This window comes from Leptidea sinapis, chromosome 41, assembly GCF_905404315.1.
Source record: "Leptidea sinapis chromosome 41, ilLepSina1.1, whole genome shotgun sequence".
In the NCBI taxonomy this organism is placed as follows: domain Eukaryota; kingdom Metazoa; phylum Arthropoda; class Insecta; order Lepidoptera; family Pieridae; genus Leptidea; species Leptidea sinapis.
Window position 1 is genome coordinate 7,168,014 of NC_066305.1, and position 14,866 is coordinate 7,182,879.

The following is a 14,866-nucleotide window of genomic DNA, read 5'->3' on the forward strand; positions in this document are numbered from 1 at the left end:
CAGCTAGCACATTTTAGGTTTCATGTACCTATGACAGATAGATAAAAAAAAATAGCTCGCAAAACCAATGCTGTGTTTGCAGAGGATGCAGATAATGAACACACTGTGCACTTTTAGTTATATCACTTCCATAGAGAAAACTGAGATGACTTGAATACTAAATCCTGAGTAAGACCAGCATGTTCAGTAAATGATGATGCGGTGGAATTAGTGGCATGGTTGGATGTTAGCATGTATCTGTTTGCTTTTTATTTCCATTTGATATTGACCCATTTGTATCAAATTGGAAAAATAAAAAGCTTTAAAAATGGGTGCACACAATTTGTACCTTGCCTTATGATATAGAACATTCTATATTATGATAATCACATCAACATAAATGATATTTATGTAGGTCAGAGAAATGACACTAAATATAAATGTCAAAAATTTTCCCTTGTTTTTAAATTTACCACCACTTCAAAAAAGTTTGAGCTTTAATGAGAAAATAAGGCAAAAAACTCATCGCCACTCTTTAAAGTCAACATTTACAGCTGACTTGTTCTATAAGTCATTGCAATTACAATATTATAAGTAAAGAAATGCAACAAAAATACTCAAACGTCAAATACTATAGATACATCCTTGCCATCATGTCTTCGTATGACACGTCACGAACTTGATATCATCCACACAATCTGGATGTGCGGCATTTCTCTATGATGCAGTTTTGAAGCAACTTTTTTCCAAATACAAGAAAACTATGGCATGAGCTTCTTCCTTCACCAAAGCACGCACACTTTTCTAATAAGCCGGCAACCATCCTGCCTGGTTTTCCTATGTTATTGCATTGTAATGTGGGTGGCGGTGATTACTTAAAATGAGGTGACCTGTACACTCATTGGTCCTTCTGTTCTATAAAAAGAACCAATTCAAAATTTTACCAGCTACATCACTCTTCAAATAAAGACACAGATCGTGCACTCTATTGCTTAGCGGAAGAATAAGGCAACTCAACAAAATTAATGTATTACAAAATTTAAAAGAATCCTTAAAAAACGTTTGTGTGGTAGGTAAAGATTACTATAACATAAACAGCTTTCTTAATGATACCACAGATTAGGAATGGAGCGACATCCCACAGGCTATTAAATAATAATTTTTATTGTATGATATAAAATATTTTTATGAAAAAAAAAGAAGCACGCTGCGCTTTCCGTGCCCGTTCTTCTCAGGTATAAGGCTCACTTTTTCGTGGGTTTCGTTTTGACTTTCAATAAGTGATATCATATTCTGTTTTGAATAAAAATGTTTAACGTTATATGTGGAAGAAATCCCCATGAGCATCACACTGTGGGGGAACGCAACATATCCAGATTATAAGGATGAATTGTGTGTGATGTCGCCCCAGAATAGAACTACTCCATCTCCTCTCGTGGGTGGCGACGGGCAGTCGAGGCGACTGAGGGATAAAAACGGAGATGGACAGCAATATCTTTTATCAGAGAGCACCACTATGTACTGTGATCGACAACACGCCTGCCAAGCGTGACGATTATGGATACTCCCCTTTGCGGGAGGCCTTTGTCCAGCACTGGACGTCTTTCGGTTATTAAGCCACCTTGGTTTGTCTTCCAAATGACCGCTGTATTGCCGCTAGCATTATTCCGATACTGTAGGTGAGGCTAGGGAAGTGAAGTCGTAGAGCAATTAACGTACAAGCTTGTGTCATCTAGGGATTCTATAATATGTAATAGGTTCTGGTGTCCAAACTAAAATAGGCTGACATTGTTTTATAATTGCTCTACTTTACATACGTCATGTATTAATTACCTCCTGAAAGTTACACAAAACTGTTTTGAAATCATTAAATGACGTACTAAATAAAATGATAGAGGTTTTCAGTTGTCATCACGGCAAATTACTGGATAAATTTCAATTATATCTTCTAAGTTTTATAAAAAAAAGCGATATCTTCAATTAATTTAAAGTTAATAAAGTTTTAAAAAACAACAATTTTTAGAAGCACTCCGTGCTCATGTGTATACGTAGACGAAGTCGCGCTGGCTAGTTATGGAAAATTTTCACCTATTAGAGTCATCGAATCTATTTAAAGAATCTATAGAATCAAACAAAAAAAAAACAACCGTCGTTTCAAGGTTAAAAATAACGTTTGGCTGAATATAACGATGTTCAGGCAAATATTGGTCGATAATTGGTTAGCGAGTTGAAGCGAGTAAGCTACTTTGCTGTTTTGCGACACGCACACTACAAAGCGTACATCGTATATCAGGCATCATGCCACGTATTGATATTTGCAACAATACGTTGAGTGGATAAAGGTATTGAGTAATCATGTCATATAGGATTTACGTTGTGTTTTTAAATACTTATTACTAAGTCGCAGTAGCGCTGAATAGGTCGCATGATCGTATGGGAAGTCTTAGGAATTCAGGCCGCGATCGAGTCCCTATACCGGTCTTGTTTACTCTCTGCATGTGCATTGGTTGACGCATAGTGGTTCAATCTTTACATGCAGAGGGATAAGGGATGAGGAAGTGTGCGAAACTTTATATATAAAGCTGGGATCGATATCGGGAGCTCTACGCCCACATCACTACCATTCAATTGTTCGTTTAATTTAGGCTAATAATATTGAATCATCTCTTTATTGTACTAGAATCTAGATTAACAACTAATAACAGTCTCTTAAATATTATACGCATAATGCTTTGTGTTTCTAAATGAAAGAGGATCCGTAAGGCGTTTCAAGGGTAAGTTCGAGATTTGTAAATCAAATCATAATGCGCTATTCAAGCAAAAATCTTTATTCTCCGATGGCCAAACACCGCACATGCGCACCCTTTTGGCCTTGATGTGAATTGACAACTTTGCTTACGTCACGTATTTTACAATTATGTCGTTGGTTATAAAATGTTTAGATACACTTCTAATATTATATGATAGTCATTTTGAATTATAGACGTTTATCTTTAGTTTTCACTGCATTCGAATGATGGTTTATATTTTTTTTATGGAAGAGTACGACTAACGAGTGTACAGGACACCTGATTTTAAGTGATCACCGCCGCCCACATTATGTTGTAACACCAGAAAAATTACAATAGCGCTGTCGGTTTTTTGGAAAGATGTATGCGCTTTTTTTGACGATACCCATGTCGTATCGTCCTGGAAACACCGCACAAGGAAGCAACTTTTTTGTACGTGGGAGAAAGTTCTTTGAAAACCGAACTATGGAGGAACGCTACACAACCAGATGGTGGTGATGATATTCTAATCCTTGGCGTGTCGTGCGAACTCGGAATTATTGATAAATGCTGTAGAAGACACGTAATGAAGCGACGTCTATGCAACGCTAAGTGATCTAGCCGTTCACAGTGCACTGGATCGCCGACATTTCGAGCAGCTCTGTGCTGCACGCGGTCAAATGATTCGGGCTGATACTGGGGTGCGCCAAACCATAAATAACAGCAATACTCTATATGTGACTGGACCTGCGCTTTGAAGAGCGCTAGTATGTGAGATGTATTGCGGTGCTCTATTTATGCCCAGCTTTTTAGAAGCCAATGTGGCTTTGCCTTCCCGGTAGTGAACCCGGAATTGGCGTTGCTTCAGATTTCGAGACCGAGTATTCCATAATTAGGCGAAGCTGTGAGGAAGTGTTGTCGAAAAGCGGTGATACGGCAAATGGTTTTTTTTTGTGATAAACGCGAAAACTCGAGTCTTCTGGGGGTCAAATTGGAAAAAATATCCGGACGACCGAGCCTTGCTTGGATTTTTAAGAATGTACAAAACTTTAACAAAACAAACTAACAGGACATCAGGATTCGAACCGGGGTCTTTTGCTTTCCGGATCGCCCAATGTCCCACCTGAGCTATTATAGTACATAGTGGCGAAATTTTGTATTCTAATGTTATTGTAGCTGTTTCCCATTAAAACACGGATAAAACTAGATTGTTTAAATTGAAACCTAGCTAGATCGAAATTTTATGAAAATCGTTGGAGCCGTTTTCGAGATTTAGATTATATATATACTTTATATCTTATATCTTTAAACGAGCAATTCTTGTATATATATATATATAATCTGAATCTCGGAAACTGCTCCAACGATTTTCATAAAATTAAGTATGCAGGGGATTTCGGGGGTGATAAATCGATCTAGCTAGGTTTCAATTAAAAAAAATGGTTTTATCCATGTTTGAATGAGAAACAGCTACAATAACATTAGAATACAAAGGTAAATTTCGCCACTATATACAAGACTATTATAGCTCAGATGGGACATTGGGTGATCCGGAAAGCAGAAGACCCCGGTTCGAATCCAGATGTCCTATTAGTTTTTTTTTTGTTCAAGTTTTGTACATTCTTAAAAATCCGAGCAAGGCTCGGTCGTCCGGATATTACCTAGCTTAACATAATACGCAAGAAACATGTCTAACACAGCATTTTTATTATTTTAAAATTAACAATTTTTTATAAACTATGCGCATTTTTACTATGAGTGCTCGTAAAGTAGTATAAATTTAAAAATAGGTCTTTTTACATAAATTGAAAAAATGGATCTTTAAAAACTTTCTTTTAAGTTAAGTTCAAAAACCTCTTAAGTTCGGAATACTTTGCGCGACAATCACGAAAAAGCCACGGCGTACTTTTTACCAGATTGTAGAGTTCGTGCAATCGGGGCTTATAGCTCGTATTTACTAGACATCTTTTTATCAGAGTAAGCACCATGGTAGTTGCAGAAACTACCATCGAAAGTTGATAACATAGACATTTGAAATTTGCGTCGCGGGTACCACGCCACGTGATCAGCAATTGAAAGTGAGAGTCGTCGTGGAGAGTCACGCTACCGTCTTTTGACGTCAGCACAATCGGGCCAGACTCGTCCGGGTTACTTACCACACTCGCACAGAATACCGGCGTGAAGTAGCGGCCTAGTGCCGCTATGTTTCGCATAGGTTAGTGTCGAGGACCGGAGGCCATTCCCCCCCACAAAATATGCAAGTGGACCTCCAGCTACAAGTCGTTGTCGACGGTTTTTGCTCGAATCCTAAGCCCGTGAACGCTGGAGTGCCCCAAGGCTGTGTGCTATCTCCCACGCTGTTTCTTCTGCATATCAATGATATGTTGGACACCTCCAACATACATTGCTATGCAGACGACAGCACTGGTGATGTCGTATACACGGGCCATGCAGGTCTCTCTCGGGAAAACGTCGACCAGTGCCGGGAGAAACTTGTGACTTATATCGAGTTTTCTCTCGAGAAGGTCGCGGAATGGGGTAAATTAAACCTTGTCCAATTTAACCCCCAGAAGAATCAAGATTGCGCGTTTACCACTAAAAAAACCCCATTTGTCGTATCACCGCTCTTCGATAACACTTCCCTTAAAGCCTCGCCTCGTATCGGAATACTGGGTCTCGAAATCACGAGCGATTGCCAATTCCATGGCCATCTGGAGGGCAAAGCCAAATTGGCTTCGAAGAAGCTGGGCGTTATCAATAGAGCACGGCAATACTTCAAGCCGGCCCACATTCTAGCGCTCTACAAAGCGCAGGTCCGGCCACACATGGAGTATTGCTGTCATATCTGGTCTGGCGCACCCCAGTTTCAGCTCGATCGATTTGACCGCGTGCAACGCAGAGCAGCTGGAATTATCGGGGACCCAGTGCTCTGTGAACGGCTGGATCACTTAGCGTTGCGTAGAGACGTCGTTTCATTGTGTGTCTTCTACCGCATTTATCACGGAGAGTGTTCCGAAGAGCTGTTTAACCTGATTCCTGCCGCCGAATTCCACCTTCGCACGACACGCCACAAGTTAGGATATCATCCCCACCATCTGGATGTGTGGCGGTCCTCCACAGTGCGGTTTTCAAGGAGCTTTCTTCCACGTACTACAAAGCTGTGGAATGAGCTTCCTTGTGCGGTGTTTCCGGGACGATACGACATGGGTACCTTCAAAAAAAGCGCGTACACCTTCCTTAAAGGCCGGCAACGCTCTTGTGATTCCTCTGGTGTTGCAAGAGAATGTGGGTGGCGGTGATCACTTAACACCAGGTGACCCGTACGCTCGTTTGTCCTGTTATTCCATAAAAAAAACTCACACTCTAACCAACTTTGCCCCGCAACCGCCACTATTTCATCTGCCCACAAAACCTGCCTTTCGTTGTGATGCCATCGATGACCCTGTGTCCTGTACGTACGTCTGTCGGTGTACCTGGCCACATGCCCCGCCCATTTCCATTTTCTTTGAAGGGTTTCTATGTTTGATTATTGATAAAGTTATGTTTCTCACTCTGTCTTTAGATAAACCGTCCAGGTTTGTCAGCTATAGGTGAGGCAGGGTAGAATTTCAGAGCCCATAACAGCTATAATCTTGGTAGGCAGAGGGAGCAGTAAACAGTTCCGCGCCCTGCAGCCTCGTCATCATGTTAACTCTAGGTCTCTAATACATCCCAATCTTCTCGAAGAAAGTATAGATGAATGTCCCAAAATCTTACCGACAAATCTTTTTCACCCCCACTTCTCTTTTCATTTGACGCTACATGCATAGTAACTGGTTCCAGTCGGTAAATAGCTCTCTTGGCCTACTCTTTGAATACTTTGGATTTTATCTCGAATCGAGGGGAGACCTTTTTGCAGTGAAATGCACAAACTTGTGTCTTCGTAGTGTTAAACTAGACTAAATTTTGTCGCCCAATTCCAAAACTTGTATATCATAGTCTCGATTTCAGAGAGAGATTTAACAAGTTTGTTCCGGTTCTCATCGACGCTATCCCCTAGAGATGTTGGCACGGCAGTTGCTAGAAGCATACCTTGTGCTATAGTCTGCATATCATTGATATTAAGATTGGGGATCAATCAATTTACGGAAGACAAGATGTTGTTTCTAAATAATCTTAAATTAGAGGTTGGATGTAAAAAGCGGCCAATATTCAAGTCCATTTTTTATATCGTCCACAAAAATATTTCATCCACGAATTGTTTTAGTTTAGTAGCACCACATACGTCATTATATTACGTTTTACGATATTATTACAAGTAATTTGTTTACATATTTGTGTCAGTTTCATATTTATGATACTGACATATAACACCATAATTTAAAGTAATCGGGCTAATAATACTCTCATAGCTGTTTGTTTACATATTCTGAACTATGATACTCTGATAAAAAATTGCTTTAATAAGCCCGAAATGACTTTGCTATATAATTAACTTATCGTGTTTTATATTATATGCCTTAACTTTAGTGTTTTTTATTGAAATGAACGATTTATTTGCCAGGGCGTTATTAATCTATAATATATACATTGAGGATGCTTATACCTAGTTGCTTTTTTTTGGGAAAATAAGGGTCGAGACGAGCAGCACGTTCAGCTGATGGTAATTGATAGGCAGTGCCCATTACAATGCAGTACTGCTCAGGATTCTGGAAAAACCCCAAAAATTCTGAGCAGCAATACAACTGCGCTCGTTACCTTGAGACATAAGATGTTAAATCTCATTTGCCCAGTAATTTCACTAGCTACGGCGCTCCCGAAACACAGTTATGCTTACACATTACTGCTTCAGGGCAGAAATAGGCGCCGTTTGGGACCCATCATCTAGCCGGCATCCTGTGCAAAGGAGCCTCGCACTGGTAACTGGCTGTAAGACCATGTCCAAATACAATGAGCGAAATCCAGCGAAAGGAAATTCTGGATTCGGAATTTGCGGAGCAATAGGTGTATCAGTTTAGATTCATAACAATAGTCAAAGATACAGCTGACATCATCTCTCGGGTTGCTGCGAACGAACTGCGTCACCACCGCCGTAGAAGACTGTTTTTGTAAAGTTACAAACAGTAGGAAATCGAAATCAAACTGCTATTCAGAGACTGAACCGCTCAAAAGAATGTCTAACATTATTTAAACTAAAAGACGAACTGAAAACGACTCCATGGAGTGGTTTAAAGAAAGCTACAGCTTGACTTTAAGCTATACAAGAGTGCCAACTTGGAGGTAAGTGAGGTGAATTGCAGGAATATTGGTTAGAAGGGCTCGTTATATCATGTTAATTTCGTTCACTATTTCGAAAATTAGTGTGAAACAAGTATAAGTACGAAAAAAGCTCTTTGAAACTCCCCTCGATATTGCGGTGAAGTGGACGGGGATAAGATCGGGCCGTTCACAGAGTACTGAATTCGCATCAATTCGAGTAGCTCTGCCATTAAATGTTTCTAGGTTATACTAGGGTGTACCGGACCAGATATATAGCAATGCTCCATGTGCTGCTGGATCTGAACCTTACAGAGCGCTAGAATTTCCAGCTTGAAGTATTGTTTCAGATTCATTGACGATCTCAATTTTTATTCGAAGTCAATTTGTTCTATTTCCTATCCAAGTACTACCCCATCCTACAATCAATCTATGGAATGTGCTTCTTTGCGCAGTGGACATGGGTACCTTCAAAAAAGCACGTACACTTTCTTAAAAGGCCAGCAACGCTTCTGTAATTCCACTGATGTTGCAGGAGAAGGTTTATCCTCATCTTGCACAAAATATATCCCTCTAGAAAGTAATACTCATGTAAAACTATCTGCAGATGCAAATCTTTATTTTAACCTGTGAAGGATTTGTCTCACTTAAATGTTGACAAACTGTAATACTTATGCAATTGTTTTTTTTTCATCAAGTTAAAGCATTTTATCATCAAGTTAAACTCAAATATTTTTATTTGAGCAGCTAAAGCAATTTTGAATTGTTGTGAAACCACATAAATCAACACAAAATCTGCAAAATGGATATAAAATCTATTAAGGTCGTATAAGAAATCTATCTACTTTCCAATTGCGCTAAACTTACTTGATCTAAGAATATTTCAATGTCGCCGTCGCAATAGTGCACATCAGACAGAGGATCGATAACATTTAAGAAAAAACTTGATGAAAATATTCCTTCTGAAATATTCTAGATCTGCTTATTTCATTTAAAGGCTATCCTCGTTTGTCAAAATTAAATGTAGCCTTTCAACTTCAAACTACTCTGTTTTTGAATACACTCAGTGTAGCATATTTGAAATAGTTTGACAAACGAAACAAGTACTTTAGCGCTGGATATTTTTTTTTGATATCGCGCCAAGTGAATATTTACTTGTCATCGCGTCCCCGAATCAAGTAAAACACAAGTCATGAAAGGATGAAAGACCTCATTTCATTCGAACGGTGTGATTTGATGAGTACTTGGCAGTGTTCGAATTAGAAGCAAAGATGTAATACAATAAATCATAATAGGGCCAGTGAACTGGGCATAGTGCCGTTCCACGAGTGCGAGTGAAACCCTGTCTATTCGAGGTCGACGAACTGTTCATTTTACTGCATCCGTTGCAAATATTTCAATGCGCAATGCTCTTGCCACCAATTCTGTTAAGAACATGTACACTGGCTATGTGGCACTTTGCTATTGATTCTGTGCTGTTAGAACATAGCGCGAGTATTCAACTGTTTAATCGATGATGCTTTTCTTTCGTGAAAATTTTACATTGTCATATTGTTTAATTTATAAAGTAACTTACAAATGACTGAAACTTGATATTTGTATTGAATTGTTTTTTGCATTGTTTGATTTTATCGCTAGCTACTAAAAGCTCATGCAATGCAACTAATCGAACGAAATTGAGAAAAAATCGCCACAAGAGTAGCTAGTAGAAACTTCATCCATGGGCACGACCACTTCGCCAACGTGTGAACAACTGAAGAGGAGGATAACGAATGTTTTATCTTATGAGTTATGACACTAGTCATGTTCAAACATATTTAAATTAGAATATTTTTAATCAAAATAGGATTTTGAGTCACTTATAATATTATGCTTCAAAACTAAAAATAACGGGCGCAAATACTCAGCGGATTTCTTTTCTTTATATAATTTCGTTACAATTAAATTTATTATTAAAATAGCCTGAGGGCGATCGCTGCATTCTCAATCTGTGGTATCATTAAGAAAGTATGTTTTGTTAACCTTCACCACACCCATGTTTTTTTTTAACAATTCCTTTGAATTTCGGAACAAATTTGTTTTTGATTTTCTGAGATCATGTTGTGAATACATATACGTTACTCAACACGACTTAAATGTTGTTGTTGACATTATGATTATTTCTAGAAAATTCGCTTATGCCTATGTACAAACATAACATTATCAAGAATATATTGAGAAGCAACAGTTAAAACGTTTATTTCCTTACATTTATCTCTTAATGATACTTAAGGACCCTAGGCTATATTATGCAGATTAGTGCTGGTTAAGTTTACTTTTATAAAATATGTGTGCCACGTTTTATTTATTCATATTTGACTTTTCGTAATCGAACATACGTAATATGTGAACTTAATATAAATGGAAATCATAGAACAACTAACGAAATATTTTTAAATTACCAATAATTTTTGTAGGTAATCGTCTAATTGTAAAACAATAACTGTATTTATAGTAGAACTTATATGTTTCATATATATAGAAAATATCGACTGGTTATCAAGTAGAGAACCTATAATATACATAAAGAGGACTTGAGTGACAAAACATGTCTACTATATCAAATATAATAATCGAGTAATGTGTAAGATTATTGTTGCCCAACAGAAACGTGTAGCCAGCTAGGGTTTCGTACATTTCAAATGAGTTGGGTGGGAATGAAAAAACTTAGTGTCGACATAGAGGGCAGAGAAAGATCTGGGTGTTTTAGGGGTGCGGTCGGTGGAATGAGGGAGTTATATAGTGACGCGATCACGTGTACATTTTGCAGCTTGTATTGATCCTGTCGTCTTTTTCTTGTTAAATGCGGCAACTTTGCGTGATTTCCGACAATTTTAAACCCTTGTAAAATAATCGCTTTGCAGTGATCAAGTATATGACGGCTGTTGCTACGTGGATTGGTGACTGACTTGTATTAGTTATTTATGTTTGTTCGCAGTGTTTTCTCTCAGCTGATAATCATTTCGATTTAGTTTGTTGAAATCGTAAATAAAACCCAGAAAATTTAAATCAATAAGATGAAATCATAGAAATTCCACTTGATCCTCAGTTCTGTAGCAGGTGAATCTCGTGTCACTATGATAACTATATGATAGCGCTCTACTGCGTTTTGCAAATCATTGCGTTGTCTATTTAAAAAAAAAAAACTTTGCGCAGTTGCGGTTAAGGAGCCTTTGCTTGTAGGTTTTTTGTGTAATTCAATTAAAAATTGTTCAACGATGACCCTCAGATACTTTGGTTGAATATGTCAGTTGTCAACTAAATTGATTAGAGCGTGGGCTAGGCGTCAGTGTGTGATCGTTTGGGTGTGGAAAAGGTGAACAAGATTTGAGATAGCATGCGTGTGCTCTATTTTGGTCGCGGTGCGGTGCGGCACTCCATGCTCGTCGGCTAATCTTCGCGTCACGTGGGCACCGCCACCGCCCGCGCCCGCAGGACGAGGGAGTGAGGTCGCCCGTGAGGTGGGAGGGAGGGGGAGGGCGCACTCACATAGGAATGCAGTTAGCATCGCTCGGTGCACGGTTCGCCGATTGATTGTCCAACTTCTTAATAGCTCGGCAGTCTGCTCTACCCGATATGTTTGTTCATTTGCACCGGGGAGATTTTTGGATTGTATATTAACACTGATTTCGGTGTTACTGGTGGCATTTTTATTCGTGGTTTCAGTGTGACTACTGGTAGTACTCAATTTGGCGCGTACTTCCGACATACAACATTTCGGTAGAGTCTCATACCGTGCCATAAAGTTAGGAGAGTAAAATTAATCGTTATTCGGATGACATTGTTAAGTGCGGGCAAGTAATTGCAATGCGCGGATTGCAGGCGATCCCGGCCGCCCGGACCCCGCGCCCTGCACTCTCTCGCCCCGCGCCTCCCCCGACTCCGCGCCCCGCACTCGAGCACCGTAAGTAAACAGTCTGGTGTTTATCCGCGTCTCGCTCGCACCGACGTCGACCGCGACGCGTCGCGCTTCTGTGTTGTGAGGTGCACTCGCCAGTCACGGTTCCCATTATTTTCGTGAGGCGGGTATTGCGCCGAAGCCGATTCCGATTCCCGCATCCTCGCCCCGAGAGGCGAGCGCGAGGTCCGGTCCCGTCGCGGCCGCTCACAAGTCTCACCGTACGGCGTACTCCGCGCTCGAGGCCAAATGTCCCATCGCGACCACAGACGTCGCGATCTCTTCGCACCTATTCTAAAGTTCACGTTTACTTAGATCGACTCTATCGGGCGGCTCAGAAAATGAGGCACGGGCGCCGGAGGAACGCGTTCTCGGTTCGTCGTAGTGAACGGTAGATGTTCTATATTTAATCAAACTAAAAAGAAAGTTATCGTGTTGGTGACAGTGCGTTGCGTTGTGTTGTATGTGGACTGGTGTGCTAATGATACAGGTGACCGTTGATGGATGTTGGAGCTCCATTGGAAGATGCATTTCAAAGAGACCTTTGTGATGAACGATCGTCCAAATGAGCGCGGCCGCCGCAACTCCCGCTCCAAGGGTTGGTGATTTTTTTGCATTCCTTCAATACTCAATTGTTAAGGATTTGTGCGGCGGAGGTTTGAACCGTAGGCTGCCACTTGTCCTATTGATTTAAATCTCTTAAACTTGCCTATTATCAGTTGTTGTCATAGCGTATAAAAAAAAATCTATAATATTAACATTCGGAACAGTAAATGACTGGGACGAAAAATTTTATCGCAATGTTTATAATTTTCACGTTTGGCGATTGCGCAGGCAGTATGTAAACAAAGTCGTGTAATATAATTAGTGCATAGAATACGTCTCTTAACCGCAACCCCGATATTTATACACATTACTTCGAGCAGTTTTGTTGTTATAAAGTGAAAATTTCGCGTCAATCGTAATTTACCGCCAAGGTCAAGCCAAACTGGTTACGATACGAGATCGATTCGACATTTTCGTAAGTATTTATAAATTACAATAAGGGGTACAGAATACTTTTCTGTTTTCAAATAACTTTAGCTATTTTTCTTTTTTATATCACTGTCGTAGTACAGTATTGATGGTTGCTCTGTTTTGTTGATCTGTCCTGTTGTTGAAATGTTTTCAATGGATTTTAGTGAGTGAGCAATAAGGTCGTATTTGCTACAGCAGCAGTTTTTTTTAGGTTCCGGTTTGTTTCCACTGCAGGTGTGTTGTCGAGTGTAGGAATATTATGTTCATGCTGGGTGTATGTTATATTTAGGTGATGAATAGTGAATGCCGTTAGCGGTTTTTATATTTTTTATTTTATTATTGTTTATATTTAAGCGGTTTTGGGTGCTTTAGATATTTAATATAGCTGGGAAATACTCTATTTCTTTGCAGTTTTTCGAAAGATTGCGCAGTTAGAAAATTTTCTTTTCAGGTAATTAGACATTTGATTAAGCTTACCCACACAGCTTCTAATACTGTAGGCACTGATGTCATTAGGCGTTATGATCTAATTTTGTAGGTACCTTGACGTCGAATATGTACATCTCAGTTTTCCAGTGCATTGTCTCGTTGGGATATTTTTTTTGATAATAATTGTCTACTATGATGGTTCTATGTAGGCTTCGAATGACGCGACGGAGGTGTAAGTGGGTGGCGAAAGTGGGTTGGGGTTGGAGGGGGAGGGATACAGAGGATGGAGGTGAGATCATAGTGGCGAGTGGCCCCGGGGTGGCGATCAATATGTACATTGGGCATATATATATATGTATATAGCAACCCTATATAAAACCGCACCTAACTTCTCACAACTCGTCTGTCTACTTCAGCTACTGCGCCAAAAACCTCCGCACCCCGTGCCCCTTATCGATAATATTATTTAATTGTTTGTCAGGGACCCTGTTTAGTTATTGTATACTATGTGCTTACATTGGTCGGTAATGATCTCGGAATATCTTTCTGCATTTCTTTTTCATGGAGATCAGTTTCACTTGATCGTTAGATCAGTCCTGAAATTGTAAAAAGGTTACGAGCAGATAACAGTACGAGCAGATGGCCACAGGGAATCAGTTTACCGATTCATATACAACCGGGAAGAACCGGTTCTGAACATCGTGTTTATCGATACTGAAAAAACCGGTTTTTTATTATAATCCTCCGTTTCTGGTCTTAAATCGGTTATGAGTGCATTACTAGTCAGGACACTAATAAACAATTAAGTAAATAAAACTTTTTATTATGCTGATGCAAATTAATGGTTTTATTAATTATTTTATCTACCCCATTACTTGCTCAGAATAAAAGGAATCAAATAATTAATAAGGACCTAACCTCAATCCCTAAATTTTGAGATACCACTACTCTAGCTTAAGGATTCACACCCTAAAAACTAGTATACAAACATCACCAGGGTGAATTTGCGACAGAAACAGTCGTGGAAGCAGTATCGCCTCGGACGAACAGACAATTCATAGCCCTTATGTTATATTTTAAATGCACCCATATATAGTACCTGAAAGCACCGCTAAAGACAGTTAATTTACAGATTGGTAATGCAGGAAGATTCTTGATAATTCATGTTAATACAGAGCCATATAGTTATTGTGCGTTCCATTATTTCGGGAAATTACTGGGCTGTTGAGACTTAATACCTTATGACTCGAGGTCGAGATGAATGCATCAACACCAAAGCGTACCACACGCCCCAAACTTAAATATCATCTTCTCTATGACAGACAATTAGTAGCTAGAGAAATTACTGGGCAAATGAGACTTAATGTCTTACGTCTCAAGGTGGCGAGCGCAATTGTAGTGCCGCTTAGAATTTTTGGGTTTTACAAGAATCATGAGGGCCGGGGTGGGGCGTATCAATTACCATCAGCTGAACGTCCTGCTCGTCTCGTCCCTTATTTTC

The 14,866-nt window shown here is 39.6% G+C and overlaps 1 protein-coding gene across 4 annotated transcripts in view; it reads left to right on the forward strand.

Moving 5' to 3' along the window:
- LOC126976467 (serine/threonine-protein kinase tousled-like 2) overlaps positions 1 to 14,866 on the forward strand; it is a 44,295-nt gene that overhangs the window by 1,433 nt on the left and 27,996 nt on the right. Inside the window, exon 1 of one of the 4 annotated variants that reach the window (XM_050824798.1) lies at positions 11,945 to 12,517. The exons of 2 other annotated variants lie outside the window; for them this stretch is intronic. In XM_050824798.1, the coding sequence (XP_050680755.1) occupies positions 12,424 to 12,517 (94 nt within the window). In that variant the 5' untranslated portion in view covers positions 11,945 to 12,423. Of the gene's footprint in view, positions 1 to 11,944; positions 12,518 to 14,866 lie in introns of those variants that run through there. One more of the 4 variants, XM_050824799.1, reaches the window with a different exon arrangement.